This window comes from Solanum tuberosum, unplaced genomic scaffold, assembly GCF_000226075.1.
Source record: "Solanum tuberosum cultivar DM 1-3 516 R44 unplaced genomic scaffold, SolTub_3.0 scf00045, whole genome shotgun sequence".
NCBI classification, from domain to species: domain Eukaryota; kingdom Viridiplantae; phylum Streptophyta; class Magnoliopsida; order Solanales; family Solanaceae; genus Solanum; species Solanum tuberosum.
In genome coordinates this window covers 259887-273742 of record NW_006238972.1, presented here as the reverse complement: position 1 = coordinate 273742, position 13856 = coordinate 259887, and the positions used below count along the sequence as shown (strand labels likewise).

Below are 13856 nucleotides of genomic sequence, written 5' to 3'. Positions count from 1 at the left end.
CCAAGAAAAGGGGCTTATTCATTAGTGTGAAGCTTCGCAAAGGCCTACAAGGACAAAATATACATATTATTTATACTCATTCATTTGTTCTGAAGTCAGCCATGAAGACAGACCAAAGTCTAAAATGAATAGAATGAAGTTAAAACCTCAATTAGACCCACTTACAAAAATGACAAACTTACTAATCTTCGCATAAATCTGGGAACCAACTTCTAGTAGATATGAAGCAAAAGTTGAACCATAAAGCTAAGCCAATGAAAGCAAATACTCTAAACTAACAATGACAAATAAAGAAGTGAGAAATTTAAAAGTTACTTAAAGCTAACAATTGTGATTGAGTGGTGAGCATAAGAACACTGCTTGCTCTAATAATGTTTTATTGGAGAGCATGTTGGGCCTTTAAGTCCTAAGAAAAAAATAAATGTTGTCGAATGTGGATGTTAAGATGGATGTGCGGTCATAGGAGAATAGATAGGATTAGTAATGATCACAAACGACAAATACTACAAGTAGCACACACAGAGGGGTAAAATGAGAAAATGTCACTTGAAATAATTTGCCTATATCCTATACATATATCTAGATGTAACAAATCTATATATGATGATTGAACATGATAAAAGAGCATAAGGTAAACCTAAAATGAAGGAAGTTGTTTAAAAAGCCTATAATCCTCCAAAATCAATGCAGACTTAGCTAAGAACAGAACCTATGCATGACATCAACTTTGAAGATTAAGGCCGAGTTGTTGTAATATACTTCGATTAAATTTGGTGCTTTTCGCGAGTCCGTTTATTCTAGTTAAAGATTTGATGTATGTGTAGTGATAAGAATGAGATCTAGAGAACATCTTTTAGATCACCATAATTTGATTTATATTTAATGCTGGAACAAAAAGAATCTGAATAGAGTGGATGGACACAATGGTTCATACAGCCTCCCCAACTAAACTAGGATTAGGGCATAGTTGATTGACTCACAATTACAAGAAACATCAGTAGAAACATCAGTAGTAAAGGAGTGGGCATAAGGACAGACGTACTTTTCATTGTTTAATCAAGTGAGAAAAAAAAAAATTATTACAAATTGTGAGAATAATCTCTTTATCTGCATGTCATGATGTCAAATACTCAATTATTTAACTCAAGACAAGAAAAAGTGAGTGGTAATGTTTCACAAAATGGTGAGCTTTCCGTGAAATTGAGAATGTTTTCCGGAGGATCTTTTTATCCTTTCAGATTAAAACGAATTGGAAGCAATTTTTTTATCCTTTCAGATTAAAACGAGTTGGAAGCAATCTCTTCTCTGCAGTTAAATGCTAATTATGATATGGTCTCCAGTGAAGCCAATAGACTTTCTTTAATGTTCCATTTTTAAACGACATGAAAGGGATTATCCAACCTTCCACTCATTATTATAGCCAGAGCCCGTTGAAAACTAGTTCTAAATGCATGGGATGGCATAAAACTAGTTCTAAATAAAGAGTAATTCTAAGGTGTGGAGTTGACAAGCGAAATGAAAAGAGAAGATAGCGTCACTATGGACGAACGGAAAAACATGTAAATCAAGATAATTGTAGGAGTGTCACCTAAAAAAATCAAAGATAGAATAATTCAACTACTATAGATAGTAAGATAATGGAAGGAAGTAGTGTGAAGGAAAAAGGCCACAATTTTTTTTTGAGACAAAAACATGTAGGATATCGAGGATAGAAGGAAAAGGAGAGGAAAATAAATGAATCTGAAGGATATGATTCTTGATATTTCTGGGATTTTACCTTGATACTCTTTTCATTTTCCAAAATATAATTTCCGGGATTATTTATCCCCAAAAGGAAAAAACAATTCCTAGTCTCAATGAAAGTATGGGTCACAGAATAGAAAGCATAAATGTTTTGGTAAAGAAGACAAGAGGTATATAAAATGAAGTTTTAATATATAACTAGTAAAATTACTCGCGCCTCGCGCGGGAATTAAATATCACGGAATTTATAAAATAATACTTAAAATCTATCGGTCATTAAAACTAAAACATTATATTATCTTACATACAAGATTACATAGTAACGAACATAAATAACGTAATGGAAAATGATAATTATAATATCTTATCATCGATCCTTCAATCAATCATCTTTAATCTGATTTTATAATTTATTCTTTTGCTTCCGGGAAGTCTACTATTTGATATTTTTGGGGAATCAAATGAATATCAACCTGAGATATTAAATTTTCTAATAAATAAATAATCGTTGGTGAAGGGATAAATAAATTTTAAATGGCTGAAAAAAGTGAACAAATATTCTAATTTTAAAGTGTAGAAAGTTCAGTCCTACCTTTGCTTTACATATATCATTTAAAGTTCCCAATTTAAAAGTATCATAAGTAATTATTAAAATTGAAAATTAAAGGGAGAATGTATCATATTGGACAAAAATTCAACTTATTATATATACTTGATAAGAAAAAATATTACACAAAACTATTCAGTTTGTTTGGGTGTTTCTTTAAAATAAACATACCAGAGTGACAGAGTTCAATTTGAAACTACACTTCTATTCTAATCGCAATGTCGAGAAACACATTTATTACTTCAAGAAAAGTATTTACAACCTACAGTAAACTTGAGAATCTGTCCATACTTCATATTGAAAATTTTTTTATGACAAGGGAAACCCGTAGCCGCTACCCTTTGGGTGCGCACAGGGTAAAACCCCCACTCCTATGCAATAGCTCGCAAACCACATAGGACCATACTTCATATTGAATATGAGCAATTAATTTTGTTATGTAGCTATCTATGTCTTTGAGATTAAAAGAGGCTCCAGCCTAGTCATATTCCTCTATAGGTCATCCGGCACATCCTTCAATCCATGTTAAAAGTTTATTAATTCTTGTCTTCTTTTCCTGGTTCACTTCACACATCAAGGGGTGATAAAGTTTTTAAGGTCTTTATGTCCTTATAATGGCATACCAAATTCGAATTTTGTCTTCAAGAGATGGTAGTATAGATCTTTAAGGAATTTTTTAATTGTACCTTCAACAATTTCAGCAGAGAAAACTTGTGTGAATACTCAATTAACGTATGTTATTTAATCTGAACTAACAAATACTTATAACAATAACTTTGCAAAAACATAAACAGTAAAGTTTAAAACATACACTCAAAAACAACAATTAACATCATAAGCATAAATTAATGATTGTAAAAAAAACATATCAGGATCTATAACAATAGAATGAAACAGAAAGGAAAAAATCGAGCCCACTGAATGCACAGTGTCCCTTTAAGGAAATTATTACCCTCTAGTACCCAAGGTTTAAAGGAATAGATCCTCTCAGGATGACAGATTCTATTCACCAGTATATTGATATAAAAACAATGGTGTTAGTGGGCCACTCAACAGGAGCAAAGTACACAAAAAATTAATTGTGCAAAAGAAGAAGAATAAGCACAGAATTTTCGTTGTTTTAAAATGAAAGGAAATCCCTCTATTTATAGACAACAAAGGGTAGTGTGAACAAATGCTTATTGTGTCTTATCGGAAAGGTCACAACTCTTCGAAAAAGTTACAACCCTTCGGAAAGGTCACAACCTTTCATAAAACTCACAACTTTTCATAAAAGTCGCAACTCTTCATAAAAATCACAATTTTTCATAAAAGTCGCAACTTTTCATAAAAGTCACAACTTTTCATTAAAGGGGAAGGCTAGTTTTGGAAATAAATAAATTAAAAGGGAATCTTGGTTTGTGGTGGCGCCACGTAGGCGGACCTAGGGTTCTCTTTTATATATATATATGATATATGATTAGGAAAAAGGTAGAAAATAGTGTTTTTACTAGCTAAGGGATAGTAGGACAAGAATGGATAATGTGAGGTAATACAAAGAAAGTAAATCGGCGAGATTCCACTTGCTTCTTTACCTGAGTTGGTCGAAAATGGTTTGGTCATGCCTCCCTAGGGTTTTCAAGGAAACGCATGATATTTAGTTTCTCGGACAGAATTTGGGAAGAATAACAGGAACCAAACAAAAGCCTACCACACACCATTTGGTGCAACGACCACAAGGCTTTGGCCTAGTGGTATGAGCACGAGCGATGTGTGGTTTGAGTACATCTTCACGAGTCCGAATCCTAACACAAACAAAAGCCTAGAGTTTAAATTGAGAAGAGTATAAAAGGGGGCATTATCCATCGTATTTTGAACTATGCCCAATTGGCTCTTGGGGATTTCTCGATTATCAAAAAATAATGGAACAATTTGGTGCATGCAGTATCCTCCTATTAATGAGGTGCTCCCAGAGTTTCATAATGTGGAACTAATTCTCCCATTGACTAAGCAAGATTTAAACGAGCACACAACTGAATCAAAGTTCATATCTAGAATTGACACAAAGTGGACAAAAAACTTCACTAAAGAGGCATAGGAGAGTTTGTCTCAGTTGACTTTGGAAATGCACCTATGATCCTAGATTACGAAATGAGTAACATGACTTTTGATCCACAGCGCTACAAGCAAAAAGCTAGTCAAATTGGCATGGCAAGGGTGAATCAAATATGCAAGAAAAAATGATATAGGTCAATTACAATATAACAATAAGAAAGAGGGAATGCAAATGGATTACACTGGTTAAGTTGTTGTTGTTGGATTGAAAAGGGAAAGTGCAATTACAGTGGTCACTCAAAATACTTTTTAAAACAAGATACAGAATAGTTTAGCTTTAGGAAAGGATAATAATGTTGTATCCCTTGCATTGCTAGCCCTAAGACTGAAAAACTTTATTAAGAAAATTACAGTTTGTAGAAAGAGTAGATACAAAGAAGGAGAAGAAGGTACTTTCAGTTTCTACAAAACAGCTGATAGAGAGAAAGAAAGATGGAGACCTGCTCAGCACGATTAAGTTTTGTAAAATTTAGAGTTTTACCTATTAGCCCTCAGAAAATTGACTAAGATTTTATTCAGGAGGTTAAGAAATCAATTTTCTTATTTTGGGACAAAAGCCATCATTCGAGGATGATGCTTCTTAAATAGCTAATTCCAATGACCCAAGGAGGAAAACCTCACACGGGTGTATTCAGGTTCCCACAATTATGAAAAGATTTCCATCTAAAGCAGTAAAGCAGCCACTTTTGAGGTATAGAGATGATCCAGTGGAACAATAAAATTACCTGTCATAAATAATTACTGTATCAGCAGTTGCAAGGTTTATTCCTAAACCCCCTGCCCTTGTTGAAAGCAAGAAACAAAATCTTGAAGAATTCTTAGCATTAAATCGATCAATTCGGATTTGTCTCTCAGCTCCGCCAACTTTTCCATCAATCCGTTCATATTGCCATTTCTGAAAAGTTAACTTGCAAGTGTGTCAAACTCCAAATAGTGAAGACAGACATTGAACTAGATTTAAAAAATAATTTAGTGAACTTGTTTGAGTCCATACCCTATAATTACAGTAGTCTTCCAGCAAATCAAGCATATGCTGAAATTGAGAATATATAAGAACTCTGTGACCTTGTTCTTTCAGCCTAACCATCATCTTGTCCAGAAGTTGCAATTTTCCAGATGATTCCAGCAGCTGTCTGTCAAATAAAAATAAGCCATAGAGCAGATTTATAAAAGGTCAACAGAAAGAGCACAATGAACTTTCTTAAACTAAGGAACCTTTCATGTTCCCCAGGTCATCAAGAGTCACACTGTTGAGAATTGGCATAACACTTGCAATTTCAATATATGGATAATTCCACTTAAGGGCAACTGACAACATGTAACTCCACTTTGATCCCTCAGGTCAGAAGAAAAAAAGATTTTCTTCCTAAGGTTGCACTTCAGTCATAGTTTTGATGGTATCACAAGGAAATACAAGAATTTTAAATGTCACTTCAAGGGAGATTGGGCACATCAGAATGCAGAGAAAGTAAGCGACTGAAAAAATAAAGACAGAACATTCTGACCTGTGAGAAATATAAAAGAAAAATATTATTGAACGAGGTATCAACATTATTACACTGAGCCCTATTTATAGACAATACATTACAATCCTTATCTAAGTAGGATTCTTTATACTATTTCTATTCCAACACTCCCCCTCAAGCTGGGGCATACAAGTCATAAGTGTCGAGCTTAATATGAGGACCGGCAAGGGACTTGATGAAGATATCTGCAAGTTGATCACTCTATTTCACAAATTTTATAACAATATCTCCTAAGAGTATATTTTCTCTGACAAAGTGGCAATCAATCTCAATGTGCTTTGTCCTCTCATTAAATACCAGATTTGATGAGATATGAAGGGCCTCTTGGTTATCACACACAAGTTCCATCTGACTGATTTCTCCAAATTTTAGTTCTCTTAGCAATTGTTTAATTCAAACTAGCTCACAAGTTTTTTTTTTTTAGAAAAGGGCAACTTTATATTCACTCCAAAAAGTTAATCATCCAAAAAATGATGAATTGGAAACTTACATTTATTTGTGGATGACATAGTACTGATTGATGAAACGCACAATGGAGTTAATGTGAAGCTGGAGGTGTGGAGACAAACTTTGGAGACTAAAGGGTTCAGGTTGAGCAGGACCAAGAGACAAAGTATGTGGAGTGTAAATTTAGTGAGGCGATGCATGAGGAAGGCGTGGAAGTGAGGCTTGACACACAAAGTACCCAAATAGAGATGGATTCAAGTACCTTGGATCTATACTCCAGGGGAGTGGGGACATCGACGAAGATATCACACATTGTATTGGTGCGGCATGGATGAAGAGAAGGCTTGCCTCTGGAATCTTGTGTGATAAAAAGGTATCACTAAAACTCAAAGGTAAGTTCTATAAAGTGGTGGTTAGACTAACATTGTTATATAGGGTGGAGTGTTGGCCAGTCAAGAACTCGCATGTTCAACAAATGCATGTTGCAGAGATAAGGATGCTGAGTTGGATGTGTGGTCTTACTAGGAGCGATAAGATTAGAAATAGGGATATTTGAAATAAGGTGAGAGAAGAGAGACTGACATGGTTTAAGCATGTGAATAGGAGATATGTGGATGCACCAGTGAGGAGCTGCGAGAGGTTGGTTGTAGAGCGTACGAGAGGGGGCAAGGGTAGACCAAAAAAGTATTGAAGAGAGGTGATAAGACTAGATGTTTGGTGTATGCCATTATACTAGTTGTATCATTATAGTTCTTGTTTTTTATATCTATCATTATTTAATATTGTTTTAATACTCTATCCTAGTATGTTGTTTATTGTGTTTCGATTATTGCACTACTTCCTTGTTGTTGTTGCTCCCCTCTAGTAGACTTGGCACTGTTTCCTTGTGACTTTCTATATTTTCTTCTTTGTATCTGTGATTGCTGCCTTTGTGTCGAGGGTCTTTAAACAACATCACTACCTCTAAGAGGTAGTGATAAGGTCTATGTACATTCTACCCTCCCAAGTGGGATTTCACTGGGTATGTTGTTGTCGTTGTTGTTGTTTCCTATAAAATCAACAAATTCTACTACCAACCCTATTAGATTCTATTTACACCAAAAAACAAAAGGCTTAATAATCTTCTCTAAATTAGTCTTGTGTCCATCAAAACACCTTGAACTCATTTCTTTCCAAAGAGTCCATCATATGCCTGCTGGGATAGTTCTCCATCAGCATTTTTTTCTTCCTTTGTTTCCAATACCTTTCCAACTGCTTAGAAGTTCCATCATTGTGTTGGGCATCACCCAGTTAACTCCTAACAAACATAAAAACATGTTACATAGGCACATAGATGTCTTACAATGAAGGAATAGATGGTCATTAACTTTTGCTTCTTGCTCACATACACCACATCTTGAGAAGAAAAACTGCTAGCCCCTTTCTATAAAGCCTCATGAGTTAGACAAGCCTTTCTGCATACCAAGTTACCAACCAGGTAAAACAAACTTCCTTTGGAGGGCATTTAGTCTTTCAGAAGTTGTTATAGACATTGCTCAATATTCTGCTTTTGCATCGAATCGAGCAACCACACTATGTTTCATACTCTTCTAGGACACCAAATTACCTCCTACTAAAGCACAATATTTAGATGTAGAACATTTTATCAGAGGATGATCATAATCAATCGGCGTCTATATGTCCAATGATCTGCTCATGTCCTCGATCCTCGAAGAGTAGTCCTTTACCTAGAGCTAACTTTATATTGCAGAATATAAACAATAACATCCCAATGACTACCTCCAGAAGATAAACTGACTTACAACACTCGCCAGAAAACATATGTCAAGTCTAGTTAATGTGAGATAATTCACCTTTCCAACCAGACGCTTATACCTTCCAGGATCCCTAAGTGGCTCCCCCTATCCTAGCATGAGTTAAGCATACAGATCCATAGGGGTGTCATTGGGTCTACATCCCATCATTCATGCCTCCTTGAGAATGTCTAAGGCATACTTGTGTCGCGAAATAATAATACCTAATTTGGACTAACCAACCTCAATACCTAGAAATACTTCAATCGGTCGAGGTATTTACTCTTAGAAATGCGAAAAGAGATGTCGCTTCAAATTAGTTATACCATCCTGATCATTGTTGGTGATAACAATATCATCAACATAAGTAACCAAATAAATACACCAATTTGGTGTAGAATGTCGATGAAACATAGAGTAATCAACTCCACAACAAGTCATGCCGAACTCTTGAATTAATGACCTGGACTTTCCCAAACCATGCTTTAGGATATTTCAGACCATAGAGTGCCCAGTACGACCGATATACGAAGCTATTAGACTCCCCCTTGAGCAATAAAACTAGGTGGTTGCTCCATATAAACTTCTTCCTCAAGATTACCGTGGAGAAAAGCATTCCAAATGTCCAATTGTAAGAAGGCATTAAGAAAAGTGATTCTCGTCGAGATGTGCTCAAAATGTGGTATTAAGTGTATAGGTCATCTCGAAATCAAGAGACGAGTAAATCTCCACAAGAAAATCGCATAAATTGGCTAGAAAAGGCTCACTTGTTGGTGCACGATCAGATCTCGCTGGAGGTGACAACCTTTTGGGTGGCGCATGGGAGGTCAGTTTGTGGCAGCACTATTTGGGGTTTGGTCGCAGGGAGATACTAGACCACTTAGTGGTATTGGTTTTCGCACAAAACTGATGAAAGTGGAACTATGCATATCAGATTTGAGGAGTCAGCAGAAAGATGCACGATAATGGCTTTGTTTGTCCCGGATGCTTCTCAACTTGGCTCTGATACCATGTGAGAAATATCAAAGAAAAATATTTTATTTAATTGTGTATCTACATTATCACACTGAACTCTATGTATAGACACTATATTAAAACCTTTATCCAAGTAGGATTCTATATACTATTCATATTCTTATTGTAACATGACCCAAAAAGAAATGAGAGAAATAGAACGAGAAAAAATTCATAGTTATCTACTATCTCAAGTTTAACTTCCACTCATCTTCTCTTCCCCTACAAAAAAGCAGCCACCGCGCACCACCACCTCTAGGACGACCTTTCACTTTCCTCACCACCCTCATCCCCATCCAACTTTTCCCCTTCCAATTGTTTGCCCGCCACAGCTCCTCCCCCAACCCTCGATCCTACATGTCTTTCACCCCTCCCAGGCTGCTATCACCCTCTCTAATTTGACAATGTTTTTGAGGTTTGTGAACATCAGCAAAAATTTGTAGCCTCCTTCTACATCTGCCCTTTTATAGTTCAAGGGAGAACCTTCCCCTCCTCCCATATCACCCCTACTCCACTCTCAGCCCTTACTAACAATGCCAAATTCCACTCACCAAGTGTTGCCAAAGGCATCAATGTTCTATTCAAACTTTAAACTTTAATGAAGAAAGACGTAGATGAAGAAAACATATAAAAAGATACAAAAAAGTAGCAACTCCCTGTGTTTTATTTTATATGGTACTCTTTCCTTTTTAGACTATTCCAAAAGAATTGATACTTCTGTTAATTTGGAAACTCCTGTACTTTAAACTTCTCATCTTACCCTTAATAGCATTCTCTTTATATCCATAAAAATGGCATGGCATGCTTAAGACACAAGTCTTTGTATGTGCCAAAATTCTTTATTTTTTAAACTGCATGTCTAGTCAAACACCTACATATAAAAGGAAATGGAAGAAGTGATACATATACAATAATTATATGGATCAAGGAATTGAAAAGTCGACAATAAATAAGATACATGAAGCAAAAACTATAACAATCAAGTTCAAACACAATTTTGAATCTCAAATTTTATATGCAAAGATGTCGTTTTATCTTTCTAATACACATTAATCACTGTTTTTATCATACAAAATTGTTTAGGTTTCATTCCTTTCACTAAATATACATCCATAACTTGGCCTTAACAAGGACTATTGCTTTGCTAGTTATACTTACTGCTTAATGGTTCACTCTTCAACTTGGAGCTCACGGGCATAGCAATAATTGATTTGGTGCCTATCCTAACGCTCCACCTAAGTGAGACAAACTCAATGTGCGTTTGCACCTTAGCTTCAGGGCTTAAGTGGGATTTTATCAACATCACATTCACCCATGGAATTTCCCTTTTTGAGAAATAGTAAGAATTAAACTTCAATTTTTTTTGTCAAAAAAAACTTTAATTTACCTATAAATATAAGAGATTATGTGCAGTTCTACCAACAATTGACTTAAAACAGCCATTTTGAAGCATTGCATATGATATTTAATGTGACTAGAATTACAGAGGGTAAAACAAAACTTTGCATAACCAAAAGAGATACTCAAAAAGAAAAAGATCCCTTACGAAAAATCTCGACAACTCAATCTTCGGAAACAAGTATTAACAATCATATAGTTGACTATCAAGAAACATGACATACTTGGTAAACTCATCATTGTCCTCTGGCTCAACACCTTCTAACATAAATGGATGACAGCAAAGCTTGCGCAGCTCCATCACCACATTTATAAGCGAAATCTGATACACAAATATCCGGTGAGGTCAGAATTCCTATTGTGGCATAAAGGTATCTCAGACAAGAAATTGGCCCACCTGAGCACCTCCCTTGCGAGTCAGTATCTGGAAGTTACGAGTCAGAATAGCTTTGTAATATTCTTTCTGTTCGCTACTCAGTTCCACACGTAAAATGAGTTCCTTTTTAGGAGGCAGCTCTGTCATGACATCTTTCTTGAGTCCTGAAATATCAAACATGCAACAATAATATTTTAAATAGATGTAAGTTACCTAAATTCATGTTTCTTGAAACAATCTACTGCCTCGTGAATCTCTACAAAAATAAACTGAGTTACACTAAGGACCTGTTTAGTCATAAAATTATTCATTTTTTCAGAAATAATTTCCACTTTATTGAAAATCAGTGTTTGGCCATGAAAATTCCAAATTCAACTTGAAGTTGGATTCCAAATTTGAAAAACCTATAACCTGTTTTCCAACTCCATCTTTATAAATCCAAATAAAATGCCCTCCTCTCCCTTGTAAAAAAATATAACCAAAACACAATACCATCTTCAAAATTTTCAAATAAAGTAAAAAATCTTTGATTTCTATGGCCAACACCAACAAAGAATTTACATGCTGGGATTACTTTTTTCTTCATAAGTTCCCTCCGTTTTGTTGAAAACATATGTGAACTGTAAGAAGCTCAATCATAACTCATATAGTCCCAATCAGTTGCGTATGTTGGACCAATAAAGATAATCAAGAGAGAGTGCTACCTCAAGTCATATGAATATAGGCAGCTGATTTAGGAGGAGGCAAAAGCTCTACCAAATTAGAGTTTCTAATGACATGATAAAGGAGAAATTTGACATATCCTAGTTGAATAATTACAAATTGCCAATGCTTATTCTATTACCAACTATTTCCCCTGGGAGGGTGTAAACACGATAAGGCATAGTTTACAGTAAAGACAAACCCCAGAAGTTTGTGTTCACAATGAAAAGCTTCATGTTACTACAGTATCTATATTACAATTTGGAAAGAGGCCTTTACAAGGATATAGCTAGTATGACATGAAGAAATCATTAGAGAAAATTATGACGAACTATACCAAGGAAAAGTAGAAAAAATGTACATTTCATCAATAGATATCATCAAACTAACAAATATTCAAAGACAAACACAGGAAAAAGTTTCAGAATCGTACTTCTGAGCAGATGAGGTGCCAGCATTTTATGAAGTCTTGAAACCTGTTCCTCCTGACTAATGTCCGCAAACTCTTGCTGGAATTCCTCCAAGCTACCAAACTGCATTTGACATCAGGTCCCATAAAACATCACATGATAACTCAACAAGTAAATAAGTTCTGTATGTTTTGCTAGAAACATGTTGTGGGGCTGACCTTCCCAGCATCAAGGAAGTGCATCAGCATGAAAAGTTCATCCAGATTGTTCTGAAAGGCATAGAAAAAATAATTACTACAGCCAACAGAAAGAAAGAACAAAGACGTGTGTCCTTATGCAAGTCAGTTTTTGCATGTCAAAAAACCTCGTTCTTGTCTATTTGAATGAAACAATTATTACGGAAATACGAAGTGTTGCAAGTGTGTTGATTATTTTAGATAGATGGCAGAATCAAAACATACTGACATCAATAATCTAGAGAAGTTCAACATGTCACTAGTTCTTCTGGTTGCCCTTTCTTTCTCCCACATATCTGGTGATATTAAAATCACCAAAAAGTGCCCACCGACCATGACATACACCCCTAGTTGCATCCATCTCAAAGTACACATACTATTTATCTCTAGACTCTACTACAGTATGGTCTGTAAATCCCAGTTAATTACCAGCTATAGTTCTCTACAGTTTGGTCTGTAAATCCCAGTTAAGTACCAGCTATAGTTCTGAAAAAGTTTTTCAAGATGCACTGTTAAACTATCTTGACCTAAGGCTGGGCACCGGAACGGGTTGTACCGGTACCATTCCGGTCCGTTCCGGTACCATTCCGGTTCGTTCCGGTCCAGTAGTATTCGGGACGGGATGGGATACATTGAACCGGTACACGGAACGGAACGGTACCATGATTTGGTACCGGTATACCGGTACCGGTTCATCCCGGTTCATTCCGGTTCCGTTCCGGTCCGGTCCGGTACCGATCCGGTCCCGGTAAATCATTTTTAATTAAAATAAAAAATAATATTTTTGTCATTATTTACTTTTATTAGCATTTCTTTTTTGTTTATTTAATTTTTTTAAAATTACAAACTTAAGTTATTTAACTTACAAGTTATAAGTATAACTTAATAACTTATAAACTTGAAAAGATTCAAATCTTTAAAACTTATAACATAACTACATAAGCTCAAAAACTAAAAAAAAAACTTTATTAAACTTAACTTACAAACTTATATACGTAAAAATTAAAAAAAATATCTTTAAAATAAACTTAAGTAAAATTATTATAAATTTTAAAACTTAAATACTATAAACTAATATAACTTAGAAAAATAAAAACATTCGTATTTTCGTAATTCAAAATAACTCAAAAAATAATTATTATTTTTTGAAATAGCTATATGTGCCGTCCCGTTTATCCCATCCCGTTCCGTTCCGGTCCATTCCGGTCCGTCCCGGTTCTATCCCGGTATATAGTGGGACGGGACGGAACCGAGCCTCCATCCCGGTAGTTCCGGTCCGGTTCATCCCGGTACCGGTCAACAACCCGGTCAAACCGTCCCGTTCCGGTCCGGTTCCGGTTCGTTCCGGTCCGGTGGTCCCATTCCGGTCCGGTGCCCAGCCTTAGGTCCATCCACGGTTCGTCAATTGCGGTCTCATGGTCAGCATGGATAGTTATTTTTGAGGACTTAGGGGTCATTTCTGGTTTTAATTAAATTGAAGCGGTGTCATTTTTCCTAAGTCTAAAACACC

The 13856-nt window shown here is 35.6% G+C and overlaps 1 protein-coding gene across 1 annotated transcript in view; it reads right to left on the bottom strand.

Moving 5' to 3' along the window:
- Positions 1-13856, bottom strand: part of LOC102597816 (CHD3-type chromatin-remodeling factor PICKLE-like) — a 71726-nt gene that overhangs the window by 36690 nt on the left and 21180 nt on the right. Inside the window, exons 11-16 of the mRNA XM_006343451.2 lie at positions 12329-12379; positions 12134-12233; positions 11020-11162; positions 10847-10944; positions 5439-5577; positions 5170-5339 (exon numbers count right to left, since the gene is read on the bottom strand). Of these exons, the coding sequence (XP_006343513.1) occupies positions 5170-5339; positions 5439-5577; positions 10847-10944; positions 11020-11162; positions 12134-12233; positions 12329-12379 (701 nt within the window). The remainder of the gene's footprint in view (positions 1-5169; positions 5340-5438; positions 5578-10846; positions 10945-11019; positions 11163-12133; positions 12234-12328; positions 12380-13856) is intronic.